The 16,672-nt window shown below is 51.1% G+C and overlaps 1 protein-coding gene across 2 annotated transcripts in view; it reads left to right on the top strand.

Moving 5' to 3' along the window:
- LHX6 (LIM homeobox 6) overlaps positions 1-16,672 on the top strand; it is a 41,194-nt gene that overhangs the window by 21,023 nt on the left and 3,499 nt on the right. Inside the window, exons 5-9 of one of the 2 annotated variants that reach the window (XM_034793865.1) lie at positions 1,338-1,558; positions 9,852-9,952; positions 10,048-10,143; positions 12,655-12,829; positions 14,767-14,870. In XM_034793865.1, coding sequence (XP_034649756.1) covers positions 1,338-1,558; positions 9,852-9,952; positions 10,048-10,143; positions 12,655-12,829; positions 14,767-14,870 — 697 coding nt within the window. Of the gene's footprint in view, positions 1-1,337; positions 1,559-9,851; positions 9,953-10,047; positions 10,144-12,654; positions 12,830-14,766; positions 14,913-16,672 lie in introns of those variants that run through there. The other variant, XM_034793864.1, reaches the window with a different exon arrangement.

Below are 16,672 nucleotides of genomic sequence, written 5' to 3'. Positions count from 1 at the left end.
TCTCGACAGAGCCCTGTGTGACAGTGTGCAGGATGGGTGACATCAACTGGAGCCATGGGCAACGCCCCGTGACTTCCACAGGGTCAGCATTTGACCGTGGGAGGGAAGGTGTTTTCCAAAACACTCTGCTTTACTCCCATTGATTTCAATGAGAGCAGAGTCAGGCCAACTCCAAGTGCGTTGGGAATCCCCTGCCCCCAGCTGGTGGTACAGCCTATTCTGAATGCCAGATGCACTTGTCCTACTCAATCCCACGGGACAGGGCTCTCAGTGCCTCTGACATTCCACCTTCTCTAGCTTCTGATGTGCTTCTCAGGTTCTTTGCAGTGAACATGGTGAAACGTGTTGACTTGGCAGCCTGGGGGAATAAAGGACCCAGAACAGGGGTGGCCCAGGTAGTACCATAAATGCTGCCCCACTCTGGCAGTGCACCTAAACACTGATGGGTGGGTAGAGGGGAGAATTGAGTCTCCATGGCCCATCCCTGGCCTCTCAGCTGAGATGGCCAGTGTCCATGGTAGATTTCTGGCCTGGACCCCGTCTCCTTCGGGAGGGGGTTGAGATTTCTCGTTAATTCTTAACAGATTAATACAGGTGGGGTTCTCGCATCTCCACTAATGGTTGTGGGACCCCAAACCAAATCTAACTTCTGGATCTCTGCTTTGGTTGGTTGGCTTAATGCAGCATGAACTGTTCTTAGCTCAAGGTTTTCTTACTGTGTTGCCCGTGACATCTGGGCACTCCAGTGGCACAGTGCTGAGCCGGCGATAAGGTTTAGGTCAGTGGTGAGACAATGTGAGGAAGGGAATATCTGTTATTGGACCAACTTCTGTGGGGGAGAGAGACAAGCCTTCAAGCTACACAGAGCTCTTCTTCTGACCTGGGTAAGCTCGAAGGCTTGTCTCTCTCCCGCACAGAAGTTGGTCCAATAACAGATATTCTCTCCCCAACATTGTCTCTCTAATGTCCTGGGACTGTTACGGTGACAATGACACTGAATACAACTAGGTAAGTGGTGCTCACTCCAGTCTGGGTGAGGCTGGCCTGTATTTAGAGCCATCCCTTCACAAGAATTATGGGAGGCGGTAAGACCGTGACCAGAAGTCAAGAGCCATGCCGCTAACCTCCTGTGTGCAAGTCAGCTGGCCTCGCTGGGCATCGCTTTCCTCTCCCACCCTTTGTCTGGTTTGTTTAGAGCAGGGGCTCTCTGAGGGAAGGACTGTCTCGGACGCTGTGTCTGTGCGGCGTGTAGCACTGGTACGGATGAATGACAATCACGGTGCAGTAGCCTGTCTTCGTTCTCACCTTTTCTCTCTGTGTGTCTTTTTTTTTTCCAGTCGATTTGGTACAAAGTGTGCTCGCTGCGGCAGGCAGATCTATGCCAGCGACTGGGTAAGGAGAGCCCGCGGCAATGCCTACCATCTTGCCTGCTTTGCCTGCTTCTCCTGTAAAAGGCAGCTGTCTACTGGCGAGGAGTTTGGCCTGGTGGAAGAGAAAGTGCTGTGCCGGATTCACTATGACACAATGATAGAGAACCTCAAGCGAGCAGCTGAAAATGGTATGCAGACCCTCCGGGATACTCGCTGGCACCGCGCTCTCCTGAGAATGTCACCCTCCATGTTAGTAGAATGGCCGAATAAGCGGATTTTCCCCACCTTCCCCTCCTGTTCCTTTACTAGGTAACTAAGCCATAGTGCTAGCCCGTCTCTTTGTGCATTGGTGCTAGGGCCAGTTCAAACAGCCCGCTGCTGGACCCCCTGGGAGCTGGGGGTGCTGCTGGACCCCCTGGCTTGAAGTGGTTTCCATCATATACAGGGTTTGCAGTTTGGTTCAATGGCTCTCAGCGCCCCCACTGTACAAATTGTTCCAGCCCCCCCGACTGGACGATGCTTACCTAGAAGGCTGGGCAGTCCAGATGGCAGCAAACACCAACCTCATCATCCCTGGTGGGCAAGTTCTTTGTGGGTGAAATTCTCCCCTCAGATGCGTCCAGAGTGGACAGGGGTCTGTGCGTGCCCCAGGGCAGAGTTTGAGCCTTTGATTTAGAGCCCTGGTGTTTTCCAGATACTGCAGGGACGTGCCCACATTCTCCAAAGGGTTAAACCTCCCACTGGGGTGGTGTGGCCAAAACTATTTGGTTCCCACTAGCCTTGCTAGTCTCTGTACTGCCGGCAGCACTGAGCTCCATGCAGCTGCTGCCCCTGGTGAGAAGTGCCCCCCTCCGCACCCGCTAACAGCCGTCCCATGCTGTCCGCTGCCTCTTTTCCTGCCTCGGAGCCTCACGCTGGTGCCGCTTTTCCCAACTGCCCTGTGGCTCTATCTGTGTAGGTGCCTCCTGGGAACAAAACAAGCCTTTTATTCTCCTCCTCCCTGGCCCTCCTAGAGGAGACCCGAGGCAGACGTTTCCCCAGAGCTGCTAGGCTACCAGGATCCCCGCAGGATCCAAAGTGATGACTGAGGTCCTGGAAGAGCCTCGAGGGGCCTGATCTGGCCAAGAGCTCGCGGTAGCGCTAGGCCGGGGGAAGGGGTGGTACTGTCATTCTCTCGTCCCTGCTGCCCCCAAACGCATGGGAGGGCCTGGGCACCGCTAGTTCTCTCTCGAGGAAATGGAGGCCCCAGTCTTGGCTTTGATTGGATGCGTTGTTGCTTGGGTTTGCTGGTCTCCCGTTGTAGCATGCGGGGCAGGAAGCAGTAGGGATTCTGAGTCCATGAGTCATAAATCTAGAAGGTGGGAAACCTGGCAGGCAGACCAAACATTCCCCTCATTTTCCACTGGCCCGGCCCTGCCCTCCCATGGATCCCGCCACTTCCCAGTTGTGCTGGGCTGCACACTGGCCTTCCCCTTACTGTAAGCACAATTGGAGAGCGAGACAGCAAGGATCTGGTTTCTCAATCAAGCCCCACACCTCTCAGGGAGCAGCAGAGGTCAAATGCAAAACGGAGCAGCTCCCTTCCCCTTGAACTAATTCCAGCTCCCTCTTCCTGAGTGGCAACATTCAAATGGCCACAGAGAGAACCCGAATGGCCGAGCTAATCACAGACAGGGCAGTGGGGGGCTGAACTGCACTCAGGGCTGGAGAGTGCTGGTGTTTATATTTTATATACCAATAAAATACAATAAGAACTCGCTGCTGGAAATGAACAAGGCAGCTGGCCTGTGAGATGCCGGGGGCTGGGGTGGAAGAGGCTCTCGTGGGAATGGTGATGTTAGGCATGAAGGATGTGGGGAATCAAATGAAAGGCCCAAGGGTTGAAATGCTGGATTGTTGGAGCACCGTTCCTAGCTCTCGTGCATGAAGCACAGATGGTCGGTGGGTGACTTGGGATGTTTGGAGTCTGACGAAGTTCAGCTTTAGGATTTGGGCCCCTGGTGAGTTCACCTTGACGTCAGCAAGTCTTGTGAGATGCTGCATTGTGCGCCGTGGGCGTGAGCTTTGTTGCTGAAGCTGGCCGCGTGTCAGGTGCAGGGACACTGTGTGTCCCTGAACCTTTAGCAATTTTACAGTTACTGCCATTAAACCTAGTGTTGATTAAGTCATCTAAGCTGCTTTGGAGAGGCCGCGAGCTCACAACGCCAGAGAGATCCTCGCACTGTCCTGCTTTTTTCCTCAGCTGCCCAACTCAATAAGAGCTGATGCACTGTTCCATGGCTGGGCATTTCAGAGTGAAAGAGGCTGAGCTGTGGTTTGCTGGTGCACGGCTGACAGATACGTACATTACATGTGCGAAAAACCCAGTCTCGGACATTCTGGATCTATGTGGCATATCCAGGGTTAGGCGATAATGCAGCTATGGGAGAAAACGCGGACATATAATAGTGAGCATTTATACAGCGAGACAAAGAACACCGTCCCGCTCAGATGGCTGGGGAGAATTGCCCACAGCATTGTCTTCAGGTGGTGCTACACATTGCAGTTATCACAGATAAGCCAGGAATATTCTCACAGCCAAGGTCAGACAGAAGCCATGTGTAACGCAATGGCCTGGATGCAGAAAGGCAGGCGGAAATGCCCTGGGAAAGCTAGCTAGATGTGAGGCCCGAAACGTGAGCCTCGCGGTGTCCCTGGCCAGTAGAATGGGTGGAGGTGAACGAGTGCTCGTGCCATTACAAGGGATTTATCTTTAGTCAAGACGAACGGCAGGGGGTCAGCTGCACCAGTGGCAGCATCTCTACCAGGGCCCTAGTGCCCCCAGGGAGCCATGGCCAATCCCAACAACTGCCTCCCCTGACGCTGAATCTGGGACTGCCGTCTCCTCTTGTCCCAGCATGAGAGCGGAGTGTCTGTCCCTGCAAACTGAGATGGGGCCTGGTGCATGCTGGATGTTTGCTTTTGTTATTTGACTGCTCGTATGGAGTGAGGTGTAGACGCCTGCAGAGTCATTGTGCTGCCAGCGAAATTCTCACTGGAGAAGACCTATACCTATGAAGATGGCCTTCTGAAAGGGGAGAAGGAGTGGTCCCAGGAATCGGCAGGGTGCAGGAATTGCTTTGTGGTCTAAATGCTCGTTTGAAGCTAAACCCCTGCCATGAGGCTGACAGAACATTATTCCCATACGAATGGCTCAGAGGAGGTGCTGTCGGGTGCAAGGAGGCATGTGAAGGCTTTCAAAACCCTGCCTGAGCCCTTCCAGGGTGTCAAGTGCCCCTGGACACAGATGGTTGTGATCAAACCTGGCTGTGAAAGCAAGTTGGTCAGTCTCACAGGGCAGAGCAGCCGGCCCACCACTTCAGTGGAGACTGACTCCAGTAGAGGATCTGGCTCCGGGTGTCATGTCTGCTGGGTCCTGTGCTGGCTCAGTCTGGTAGGTCTCCTCCAGCCTTGGCTGCTATCTCTGTACTGAGACGGAGAGACGCACTTGGGTTTGTCTGCATAGGTAAAGGTTTAATAGACCCTTTTGGGAGGAACCCTTCCCACGGGACAGTGCAGGTGGATGAGTCGGGAATCACGGCCTACCCGTGCTCCTGTTTCCACATGTCACCTCATGCAGCTGGCCTGTTTTTCTGAGGGATGGTGTTGGAGTTCTCACCGGCTTATCAAAGCCGATTCATTTAGCTCAGTCACGGGATCCAGACTGCATTGTGCTATAGCGGTTTTGAATGAAGCGCAACTTTCTCCTAGGGTGACGGTTTCTCCTGGCCTGGGCAGAACCTTGGGGCCCGCCCAGAGCAGCAGAAACGAAGGCTATTCTGTGGGCTGCAGTTAGGTAGGAGGCCAAAGGACTAATGCTAACAGAGCGACTGTGGGAGAGCTGCGCGCAAGGATCGTTACTAGACTGGAATAGGAGTGATCAGGAGAGATCACAGGGTGCTTGTTTCTTGCCTAGATCATGGACTCTCGTATCTTTCCACCAAACTCTTGGAGCACAGACGAGGCTGAGGAGGAAGGGGGAGGGGGGAAGAGAAGTTAAATAAGAGAATTTCACATGGGGGAGCTAGTCTTGTCCTCAGTGCCTTCCCCTGCCATTTATTACCCTCTAATTAACATCCGAGCTCTCTGCAGATGAAAGCTCTGCCCAAGTGCTAAGTATTGTTGGTTTGCTGGGGAGGCCGGGGTGTGTTTAACTCGGGCGGATGTGCTGTTGAGGGACGTAAATGTGATGCACCATCCTCGGCTGCATGTGGAAACGATTATCCAAAATGACATGCAAATAATCAGAGTGTGTTTACAAGGTTTAAGCAACGAGATGAAAACAAAATGTCAAATCAGCCTGGGAGGGTCCTGACTCTGGGATGCTTGTTTGCTGGACGTCCGTCCATATGGCAGACCGATGCCTGGGGTCCAGTGCTGCTCTGAACGATGCGGGTGTATTGCTGCTAGGACTTGTCCTGACGTGCGGCTAGTGAATGTTGTGAGCCAGACCCCCAGCTGGTGGGAGTGGGTCGGCGCTCTGGCTAGTGTAAGTGGGCATTGCTCTGTTGGAGTGGTTGGAGCTTCCCCAGTTGAGATGCTGTGTCTCTCTCCTGCTGCTTAGGCACAGGGTGGAGACCACACCAGCCGTGCAGGGCAAGCAGCAGGAGGAAGTCCAGTGGCAGCTGGGTGGAGTGCTTGTGCCACATGATTCTGCACCTTAAGGCCAGCATTTCCTGCACTACAACCAAACAAGGAAACCTTGCCTCTGAAAGCTCACCTCCCGAGCACGGTCTGCTCTGAGGAGAGGATGGGAAGGGTGTGGAGAGGAGCAATGTCTGGAGAATTGCAGAGGGCCACACATTTCCCCCTCCCCCCCCAGTAATTACAAAGCAATTTCTTCTGCACATGAGGTTTTATGTATAAGAAAAATAAACAGATGTTGCTGAAGCCTGAATCCCATTCATCATCCTACAGGAACAAGTCAAACTGGCTGAGAGAGCCCTTCAGTGTGGGCCAAGACAATCACAGCCTGGTGCAGCCTACAAAGCAAACAGCTCCTGGGGCAGGGAAGGGGGAGCTGCTGAGCCCTGCTTCAGGCCCCCACCCTTAGTGGGTACTCACCAGCATTTCACCAGCCAGTCCGGGCGTGGCCAGCCCTCGCGTGCCCGGGGATCCTGGAGGGAGCCCTGCGCTCAGGAATCACTCGGTGGAAACAGGTCTTAGAGTGGGTGCCATTTCCACGACTTTGTGGAAGATGAAGGTTTTAATATTCCCAGGGGGCCTGACCTGACCATGCGCCCCAGCCCCGCTCCCTAAAGCTCTTCAGGGCGTCCGGGTGGGCGCCGGCAAGGCACGGCCTGGTTCTGCGTTTCAGATGGAAACTGATTTGGGCTGAACGCACATGAATCAAATGCACAATATCCTTTTCCTCGCCTGTTTTCCCCATTGCAGTGGTTTAGCTGCATATGTCCTGGGAAATACACCACAGGGAAGCAGCCCGCAATGGCCGGGGAGGACAGGGAACCCAGATGCCCTACACCACAGGTCTTATTCACTGCTCATTTGTAGGAGTCCTAGATCCAGGCTCCAGGATTGAGGGGCTAACGTTCCTCTGGTGGGAGGAGGATTTGGGGGGCAGAAGTAGCTGGAAAGACCCCCCTCAAGCTACTTACGTGGCAGAGATAAGGCCACAGAAACGACTAGTTTTAACCAGAGAGCTAGTGCAGGGCAGGGGTAATGGATGGTGTGATTCCTACATGCTGGCAGGGTGAACTTCCTCCACCCCCACCCCCCTTTATGCTTAGTGGGACTTGAGTGGTGTTTAAGCTTTATGCCGGGGAATTTCACCCTGAGAGACCCCAAACAGGGACTCCTCTGCTGTGTAGCTGAGGACTTGGCTACCTGTCAGTAAAGCCACATCTCCTTCACGAGACACGCCCCAAGCGTTTCTCGGCACTCGCTTAACTCGTTAACAATGTTCAGGTTTCCAGGAGAGCTAACAAAGAGGCTTGTCTGATCCCAACTTTTTTTTCTCCCCAATGAGCCTTCTTGCTGCGGTGGGTCCCACCTTAATCAATAGAGCAGAACTAGGTTTTCTAAAGCAAAGTGATTCCAAAGGACTTTGCAAACTCAAAAGTTACAGTAGATACTGACAGTGGATATAACTGCAGTGGGGTAACAGTTCTACCTTAAGCAACAGCCAGGAGTACTAGAACCTGCTCCCTGATGGAGGGGATGTTGCCCAGCATGCAGGGTTTGTCCTCTTTCAGAAAGAGCCATGAGACCTTTATCGTCCTGCTGGACAGTCAGCGGGAGGAGCGGAATGGCCCTTGCTGGAGCGTCTCATCTGAAGGACAGCAGCTGTAGTCAGGCAGCACTTCTCGAGTACGGCACTGCAGGGTCACCACTGAGCATGCGTTTGAGGCTTGGTTCTGGATTTGAATCCCCCATAGTTTATCCCAGAGGTAAAGTGCCATTACCTGGGCCAGGCGGGAACAGTTGCTATAGGTACCGCAAGGAAGCAAAACGTCTGGGGCCAGCCCAGGTTAATCCCTGAATGACTTCAGTGGGGCCTGGATTCAGTGCTCAGAGTCAAGAGTTTCAGAAGGGAGAGACCTAATTCTGCTGTGCCTACTGATACCGTCTGGTATGGTAGCTAAATGCTTGTCCCTGTTCCTGTTCCCCACCTGATACACCTACTTGTGCTGCATCTTAATCAGACTGGGGTCTCTTTAGGGCAGGAACTGCCTTTTACATTGCGTTTGTACAGCACCTAGCACAACGGATCCTGATTGGGGTTCCTAGGCACTAGCCTTATATAAATCATACCTGTATCTGGGGCCAGGGGAGACGGTGCAAAGATGCCTGCTCCGTGCCGAGTTGAGATTGTCAATGCTAAGTGCTGTTGCTCTGTTAGGACCTTGCCAGCCCATACAAAGCTGGTGTAGGAGTTATTCAAACTATTTAGCGCCAGCGTTGATGTTGTCGGCTGACTACGTGACAGGATATGACAGAGGTCTATAAAATCATGGGCAGTGTGGAGAAAGTGAAACAGGAAGCGTTATTTACCCCTGCATATAACACAAGAACCAGGGAGTCACCTGATAAAATTAATAGGCAGCAGCTTTAAAACAAAAATAAGCAAGTATTTCTTCACACAACCTGTGGAACTCATTGCCAGGGGCTGTTGTGAAGGCCGAAAGTATAACCGGGTTCAAAAATGAACTAGGGAAGTTCATGGAGGATAGATCTATCAATGGCTATTAGCCGAGATGGTCAGCGACACAACCCCATGCTCGGGGTGTCCTTAAGCCTCTGACTGCCACATGCTGGGGCTGGACAACAGGATTATTTCCCTGCTCTGTTCATTCCCTCTGGGGCATCTGGCATTGGCCCTTGTCGGAAGACCGGATACTGGGCTAGACGGATCATTGGTCTGACCCAGAATGGCTGTTCTTATGTTCTTAGGGGACTGAGGTTCAGTTCCCTCCTCCTCCACAGCGTGGGAGTGACCTTGGGCAAGTACCTTCGTGGCTCTGTGCCCTCCATCCCCGTCTGTATGGTGGGGACCACAGCCCTGGCAGGTGTTTAGCAATAGAGCCACGTTTCCGAGAGATGTTAGACAGCAATTCTTCACTCCTGTGTGAGGAGAGGGCGTGCATTGCTAACGGCCCCTGTGCAGGATGCTGCTTCGAGACCTGTTTGAACCACAGAACTTTGTTTCCTTTTGAGGAATTCTGTCTGCAGTTGTTGGAAGGGAAATGTCTCCCCCTGGCTGGAGATTGCAGCTGGTGCTTGTGCTAATTGCCAGCCAGGATCAGTAGCTAATGCAGGACTTAGCTTTACATGCACGTGACTTCTGCACATTTTAAACGCCCCCGGGGGCGAATCCTGTCCCCTTGTGAGGCCTTGCAGGGGAGCCACAACCCAGTGTGGGGGACGTGGGAGCGGGCAGGAAGTGCACATCCCTGGTATGCCAGGGAACCCACGAAGCTGGGCTGCAGGGTCTGCGTTGCTTGGGGCAGATCTAGAGGTGAAGTGACTGCTCCAGCCCTGGTGCTTTCTCTTTCCCACCCGCCTCTCCTGAATTCCCCAGCTTGGGCTGTGGATTGAGGTCGGGGCCTGATCCTGCAGTCAGGCCAAACTCCTATTCTCTGCAATGGGAGTTGGCTTGAATAATGGGGCACCGGGTCAGGTCCCGGGGGTTTGAGTCACTTTTCATAACCTAAAATAACTAGTAGCCCAAATCCCGTCAACACAGAACTCTCCCTTACTGGGCAAGCTCCTGTTTTCAGTGACCTCCCCAGACAATCATATGGGGAGGGGGTTAATTCTGCTCTGGCTGTACAAGAAAATCTCCTTCCCTTAGATGACTGGTTCTGGGTTCCCATGAGCAGGCTTTAATTGGCATTCCACCGTATACAGGAACCACGTGTGCAAACAAAGACTAAGCCTCAAACCATAGCGATGTGTGCTCAGAACTGTTCCCTCTCCTTGTAGGCAACGGGATCACGCTAGAAGGAGCGGTCCCGTCTGAGCAAGACAGCCAACCCAAGCCAGCAAAGAGAGCGCGGACGTCCTTCACCGCGGAGCAGCTGCAGGTAAAGTGGCCTGGGCGTGGGGTTCTGCCTGGAGGGGGGTTACATTGCTGGATGAGAGTCAAGGTGATTGTTCTCCCTGTGTCCATCTGCCCTAGGTCATGCAGGCACAATTTGCTCAGGATAACAACCCAGATGCACAGACCCTTCAGAAACTGGCAGATATGACCGGACTTAGTAGGAGAGTCATTCAGGTAAGAGTCAGGGGAGAAGCTCTGCTATTCTGATGCCTTGCAGTGTCACTTACTGCCATGCTGTACTGGGGATTTTGCCACATTGAGATTCATTGGAATCACTAGTCTAAATCGCCACTCTCTTCTTCTGACTGGTAGGAGTGACCATCACTGAGTCACTGCTGGGAACTGCCATGCTGGATTAGCTGGATCTAGCAAGTGCCCGTTCCCAGGTGCATGTGTTTGATTGCAGAGTCCATGCATTATACCAGCACTGGTTTTGTTTTTTTCCATTTTCCACTCTTCCCCCCCCCTTCCCTTCTTTTCTTTTTTCTTTTCAAATTTGTGTAATCAAAGAAATCTAACTCCAAGCCAATGCAAATACATTAAAGGGGGAAAAAAGCTGCTTTTAATACTGTCTCCAACCACTTTACCTTGTCATTGAAAATCAGTCCAGACAACCGAGCACCCTTCCCCAAGAACAAACACTCCTCAATACAAAGAAACTTTAGCTGTTCAATGAATTTAATTCAATAGAATGATAGCAAGGAGCAGCCCAAGTGAAACACTGGAAAACATTAAGGGTGAGGTTTTTAAATGTGTCAGGGACTTCAACAGCCATGAAGAAAATACCTAAGGAAATTGCAAAAGCCATCACAGTGAAGGGTGTGTTGTGTATATTGTTCAACAAGGCGGTGAAGATAATATCGATCGAGAGTAAGATAGAAATGCTGCCCAGTGCATAGCGCACAGGGGCTTGATTCTGTTCCTGGCTGTGCTACTGGCCTGGTGGGTGACCTTGAGCAAGTCACTTCCTCTCTCTGATTCAGTTTCCCCATCTGTAAACTGGGGATAATTGCATTGGCATCCTTTGTAAAGCACTTTGAGATCTGAAAGTCTAAAACAAACCTGCAACTTTCATCCATGTTTGCTCGGCCAAAGGCAAATGTAAATATCTAGTAGGACGAAATCCAGCTCAAACCTCAGTTATAAGGCTCTTTAATAAGACCAAGACCAAGTGGACTACACATTGGGCGATTCCATGTGAGGATTTTTTTTTTCTAAAAAAGGACCTTTCATCAGGAAACAATTTGTCAGGTATAATCCTGTGTGAAACACTTATGGCTGTTTCCTTCTCTGAGATCCAGTATCCATGTTCTCCACCAAAGAGAGAGGGTTTCTCGAAGTCATGGAACATTTGTACTCTGACCTACCTCTGAAAAAAATTTAAAAGCAAGAAATAAAATCCATACTTTAGCACTTTTTTAAAAATGGCCATTCCTGTGCATCTTACTCTAGCAGGAAAAGCAGGATTCCGCATCCTAACTACAGCCATCGGTTACTGGGTATTCCTTTAATCCAAGCAATGAGATACACACCATTTGGCTTCATTGAACAGGTCTGTACTGCCCGGCTGTCCAGTATGGGTCTGTTTCCACTGCAGAGTTAACCCAGGCATTGTTCCTAACGCCCCACCCACACACAGACCTAGCGCCTGAGTCCCAATGGTAACCCACTTGCTTTGCAGTGAAGCACTCAAGGATTGATAGTCCTCCAAAGCCTTCCCACAAGAAGACCCGTTTTTCCCCGCCTCACGGGGGAGGATTCATGGAGTGGCTGCAGCACAAAGGACCCTGGGATATGTCCCAGAAGTTCTAGTGACATACACAGGTGAATGCAGTGCCAGTGAGGACACTAAACTCAGGCAGGGCTCGGCTAACCTGGGGGCTCAGATTTTTGTGCCAGTCACCCACGTTCCCTCTGTAGTGAAGACAAATCCAGTCTCAGCATGCACTGGTGTGAAACCCGGGATCATAGAATCATAGACTCTCAGGGTTGGAAGGGACCTCAGGAGGTCATCTAGTCCAACCCCCTGCTCAAAGCAGGACAAATCCCCAAATGGCCCCCTCAAGGATTGAACTCACAACCCTGGGTTTAGCAGGCTAATGCTCAAACCACTGAGCTATCCCTCCCCGGATCCTTGGCAAAGGGGAAGGTCTTTTTATTTGATTGTTCCAAAGTCCTGGTCAGGAACATAGAAGGGGAACTTCCCAAGATGTTACAATATTGCTACCGAGTGCTTCCACTGAGCTTGGTTCTGAGCACTGAAAGACCAAGATAACAGTTGATAGCACTCCATTAAAAACGGCTAGATTTTAAGGCCAGAGAAGACCTTTTATGATTATCTAGTCTGACCTCCTGTATAACACAGGCCAAGGAATTTCCCCCACCGATTCCTGCATCCGGCCCAACAGGTTCATCGTTGCATTAAAGCTGGATTGTGTCATTTTATTAGCCAAGGCAAATGAATAGTAAAAATGCAGCCAAAGAGCCCTGATGGTCGTGCTTCATGGAGTTGAAACTTCTGCTCTAACATATAAAAATAAAGCCATCGAGGCCAGCACAGTGGGGTGGTAGGAAGATCTCCCAATGCAAAGGAGTCTAAGGAAGTCCCAATTCTCTCTGTGATCGATCAAATCTCAGTTCTGATCTCGCTTGACCCAAATGGTTTGGTTTCTGTTGGCGTCGCAGGTTTGGTTTCAAAACTGCAGAGCGCGCCATAAAAAGCACACGCCTCAGCACACGGTGCCGCCTTCTGGAGCCCCCCAGTCCCGGATCCCTTCGTCGCTCTCTGATGACATCCACTACTCTCCCTTTAGCAGCCCTGAGAGGGCCAGGATGGTAACCCTGCACGGATACATAGAAAGTAAGTGTCAACTACACCCTGTGGTGTAGTGTACGTGACGGGCAGAAAGGGAGCTGGGCCCGCTGGGTAGGGTTGCCCGGTGTCTGGTTTGTGACCGGAACGCCCAGTTGAAAAGGGATCCTGGTGGCGCTGATCAGCACCGCTAACCAGGCTGTTACGAGTCCGGTTGGCGGTGCTGAGGATCTAAGACAGGCTAGTCCCTAACTGTCCTGGCACCGCGCTGCACCCTGGAAGTGGCCAGCAGGTCCGGCTCCTAGGTGGAGGACGGGGTCCACAGGGCTCCACGCGCTGCCTCTGCCCCGAGCACCGGCTCTGCACTCCCATTGGCCAGAAACCGTGGCCAATGGGAGCTGGGGGCGGTGCCTGTGGATGAGAGCAGCACGCGGAGTCTCATGGCCCACCCCCCGCTTGCCTAGGATCTGGACCTGCTGCTGGCCGCTTCCAGGGGGAGCCAGGACAGGCAAGGAGCCTGCCTTAGCCCTGTTGCACTGCTGCCTGGGAGCCACCCAAGGTAAGGCTGTGCCCCAACCCTCAGCCCCCCAAATCCGGAGCTCCCTCTTGAACCCCAAACTTCTCATCCTTGGCCCCACCACAGAGCCTGCACCCCCAGCTGGAGCCCTCACCCCCCCACACACCCCAACCCCCAGTCCCAGCCCGGACCCCCTCCTGCACTCCAAACCCCTCATCCCTGGCCCCACAGCCAGAGCCCTCACCCCGTCCTGCATCCCAACCCCCTATCTCAGCCTGGAGCCCCCTCTTGCACCCTGAACTCCTCATTTCTGGCCCCAACCTGGAGCCCACCCCCCCCAGTTAGAGCCCTCACCCCCTCCTGCACCCCAACCCCCTGAGCCAGCACAGTGAAAATGAGCGAGCGAGTGAGTGAGGGTAGGGAGAGTGAGCAACAAAGTGGGGGGGGGGATGGAGTGAGTGGGGGCGGGACCTTAGAGAAGGGGTGGGGCAGGGGCAGGGCAAGGGTGTTTGGTTTTGGGCGAGTAGAAAGTTGGCAATGCAACCGCTGGGGAAAGTAAGGGCTTTGTAGCAAGAGAAGCTCTGTTCAAAGAAGTTAATGGTGCCGTTGCATAGATACCCGCTATCAAGAACTTCCTTGTGAATGTACAGTGCACAAATGGTGCGGATACTCTTCTCTGCAGGGTCTGACGTCTCATTAATTGTGGACCATGGTCAGGGAGGTCCTGATTCCCTATAGAGAACAGGCCCCTGAAAAAACTCTGGCCTTTGGGGCTTTCTGAAGAATCTATTCAGCCAAGCAGATCAAAGAGCTTAATGCCAGCTGTGGTGGAGAGAATCAGAGAGGTGGAGAAGGGAATGGATAAAGGAGAAGTCATAGTTATGGTCTCTTTCGATAGAATCCCTCATCCTCAGCTCAGGTCATCGTATTGGCTTTACGTTGTTGGTCATTATCCCTCCTTCCATTTTCCTTGTAAATCGGGATGATGGCTAATGACCGTGTAGTTATTACTTAATTTGGAGATTGAGTGGTCTTGTTCCCATGACTGGGATCAGCAGTTTTCTTCCTATCATTCTAAGTGCTGATTAATCATTTGTGAATGGTGGGTCCCAGAACACCCACTTCATTAATGGGCTGCTAAGGTGGGCACAATGACTACACTGGATCATTTTGCTTTTAAGAAAATCTGAAGGTTCCCCCCCCCCCCCCCCCCGCCCCGATCCATATGCATCTTGGTAGAAGCTAATTTTTAAGCATCAGCATGATGGAAACAAAGCAAGGATGTACAAGTTACTCTTCCTTTACCTTCCTCTTATTGCTCAGTCCCGACCAATTTCTTGCTCAGTATCCTGGCTGCCTAGCCTAGAGGGAGGGTGTTATTTATAGCGTAATGGCAGTTAATTGAGTTCTGGCACAAAGAATAATTGATTGAAGGTCACAGAGGCTGAAGCCCTCTTCTCATTCACAGGTCAGGTACAGTGTGGGCAAGTGCACTGTAGACTTCCCTACACTGCTCCACCAGTGCACCTCAAAGCAGACATGGAAGGACCACTATCTAATAGGGGTGAGAAGGTAAATGTAGTCCCTGTTCCAGGCTTGGCGTCCAAGCATTAATTGTAGTAAAGTTGTGTCTAATATCATTGCCACAGCCTTGTGCTGCCTGTTGTCAGATGAAAGCTGTTCCCTGGTGCCACCAAACATCCCTGCTTCATCCAAATATCTCCCCAGCTGCTACCAACTCATCCCTTCTGTCCCCATGGCTGGTGACCCTGGATTTACTCACCAACCACTGACAAAATATCTGTCGTCCATACACCTTTCAGCACCTGGTGTTCTTGTGATGTGTTGGGTTGTTGCACTTAGAGTTATTGAAGTCTTTTGATTCGTCCTGCCTGATCCACCGTCACCCATTCGTTTGGTCTCTCCCCTTTCCATGTAGTAATGAGCATTTTCTCATGCTTTATTACTCAGCTTTCCATGTGGTTTGTGGTGAAGGGGCATTCACATTGACTCTGAGTAGAGAGGGCCTTTGCTATCCACTGACCTTTCAGTTTTCCATGAATTAACGTGAAAGAGAAACTCTTCTGGAGACTCTGGCATCACTTAAAAAAACCCCCAAAAAACTCCAACCCTAAATACTTGTCTACTGTGTCTTGAAACAATAACAGAAAACTACTGGATATGAACCAGCATGGTTCAACTGAACACTGACCATGTCTGGTGTGTGGCTTACTGTTCAAATAAACATTTTACCTCCTGCCAAGACTTTCAAAAATGTGTGTCTAAAGTTAGGCTCCTAAGCTTTATTTAGGCAATTCAATGGTGGGTTGATTTTCAGAAGCCTGGGGCATTCAGCTCCCGTTGGTTTCAGCTTTCAGCACCCATTCCTGAAGACATGGAGCTCTGTCCTTTCTAAGTGTTCAGTATTTTGTTTGGCAACCCTGGATTATCAAACTCTTTGATAAACAGTTCTGATGCCCTTACACACGCAAACTCTACTCGTACCGGTAGTGCAACTGGTTTCAATTAAACTACTTGCCACTTAAACTTACTTGCATGCGTCTGACGAAGTGGGTATTCACCCACGAAAGCTCATGTTCCAATACATCTGTTAGTCTATAAGGTGCCACAGGACTCTCTGTTGCTTTTTGCTTAAGAAATGTCTCAGGATCAGACGCTGAGGGTACAGGGCTGTCCCCTCTATACTTACCTTTTTAAAACAGTCAATCTGAAGTGATGTAGTCCTGTTAGTCCCAGGATATTAGAAAGACCAGGTCGGTGAGGTAATATCTTTTTAAGTTGGTCCAATAAAAGATATTACCTCCCCCACCTTATCACTTTAACGTGATGTCTCTTTCCAAATATGTGATTTGTAATAGGATTCAACTGACAATTAAAAATGATGGAGGACCCTACACAAATAAACCTAGGGCCCTGGTTCCATTTGCAGTGAAGAGGCGCATGTGTGCACACACTCAGATTGTACTGTTGGGCCAGCCTGCTCTGTTATTTTGAGTAGATAGACAAAAATAAATTGGTTAAAGTCCTGATCTTATTCTTCAAAAACAAAACACCCCAGTGACTGGCTGTGTGAGAGGCTTCCATAGAGCAAACAAAATAACCCCTGACATAAAGTTTGCATAAGGTGTACTATGATTGAACAGCTAAAGATCTGCCCTTGGTGTAAAGCTAATTTAAATGAAGGCTGCTATTAACATATTCCCATAATCTCCTGTTCCTGACACTGATCTACACAAGACAACTCTTCTTTCTGTAGAAAGGGTCACTAAAGCTTAAGTTCAAACCATGTTTTTTATTTTTTTAAAAAGTTGGTTGATGGGGAAAATCCTTGATTGAGCAAGCCTCTGGTTTCC

The sequence above is a fragment of the Trachemys scripta genome, chromosome 17, assembly GCF_013100865.1.
Source record: "Trachemys scripta elegans isolate TJP31775 chromosome 17, CAS_Tse_1.0, whole genome shotgun sequence".
NCBI lineage: Eukaryota > Metazoa > Chordata > Testudines > Emydidae > Trachemys > Trachemys scripta.
This window is presented reverse-complemented; position numbering and strand designations above follow the sequence as displayed.